The sequence below is a fragment of the Eurypyga helias genome, unplaced genomic scaffold, assembly GCF_000690775.1.
Source record: "Eurypyga helias isolate BGI_N326 unplaced genomic scaffold, ASM69077v1 scaffold21396, whole genome shotgun sequence".
NCBI lineage: Eukaryota > Metazoa > Chordata > Aves > Eurypygiformes > Eurypygidae > Eurypyga > Eurypyga helias.
In genome coordinates this window covers 420-1,406 of record NW_010257492.1, presented here as the reverse complement: position 1 = coordinate 1,406, position 987 = coordinate 420, and the positions used below count along the sequence as shown (strand labels likewise).

Sequence of the window (987 nt, the reverse complement as noted above, 5' to 3'; positions counted from 1 at the left end):
CCTGGAGGGGAAGACGCAGCGGGCAGAGGCGTCAGCGGAGGGGCAGCAGCAGAGCCCCGGAGGGAAGGGCCTCGGGACTCCGCGTCCCGGAGAGAAGCCCTGGGAACGGGGCACTCACCTTGGCACTGTCGTAGGGCTCTGTAGTACCTGTGGGTGTTGCCATCAGTGTTATGACATCGCAGTCGATGGTCTTATCCGGCGAGGGAGCAAACGTGTCCGAGATGACACCCAGGAAGTCGGAGAGCCCTTTCCTCACCTTCTCAGTCGCACCGGAGGAACCTTCCGTCCTCTTGAGAGGGAAAAGCAGCAGTGTAAGTAACAGTGCTGCAGCAGCAGGACAAGCCTCACCTTTTCGGGACAGGTTCCTTTAAGTAAGCAGGATGCCTCTCCCCATGAAAAAGCGCTAAAGAGGCGGCCATGTGGCCAGGAAAGGTGTGGCGGCAGGCGCTAGCCTCAGGTGGGAGGGGGCAGGCCTTGCAGTAGGCTGGGGGGCACTGAGCCTAAGCTCTGTGGGGAAGGACACAGCCAGGGTTGGGGACCAGCTAGTTTGGGGGTTTCACTGTCACAGCAGCAGCGGGGCAGGGCTAAGGCTGTCAGCCCGTGCGGAGCTCTGATGTCACACTGCAGGGACACTGCCAGTGTCCCACCTACACAGCACGCAGGGGTCTTTCTCCACTCGTCTCCAGAGGCTCCTTGCCACCACAGCGAGGAAATCCCACACAGTGCTCGGCACCGACCCTGCCGCGGGGAGGAAGTCTGAAACCCGAAGCTTGCGGTTATGCACGGGTTTGTCCGGAGGACCGTGTCCCGGGAGGCTGTTCGCCCCCCGCTGTGCTTTCTGCGGCAAGCCCGGCTCTTCCTCCCACACTCACCGCCAGCTTGTCCTTCACCACGCTGGCCGTAGCGGCGATAGTGCAAGCTGTGTCGTGCTGCATGACCTGAGTGAACTCGGCCAGGTCCCGTTTCATGAACTCCAAAGCTTCTGTA

The 987-nt window shown here is 61.6% G+C and overlaps 1 protein-coding gene across 1 annotated transcript in view; it reads right to left on the bottom strand.

The window, feature by feature from the left end:
• BSDC1 (BSD domain containing 1) overlaps positions 1-982 on the bottom strand; it is a gene marked incomplete at both ends in the record, with an annotated part of 2,599 nt that extends 1,617 nt beyond the window's left edge. The window contains 3 exons of the mRNA XM_010154042.1: positions 51-77; positions 119-289; positions 873-982. Coding sequence (XP_010152344.1) covers positions 51-77; positions 119-289; positions 873-982 — 308 coding nt within the window. The remainder of the gene's footprint in view (positions 1-50; positions 78-118; positions 290-872) is intronic.
• Between the last annotated feature and the right edge of the window lie 5 nt (positions 983-987).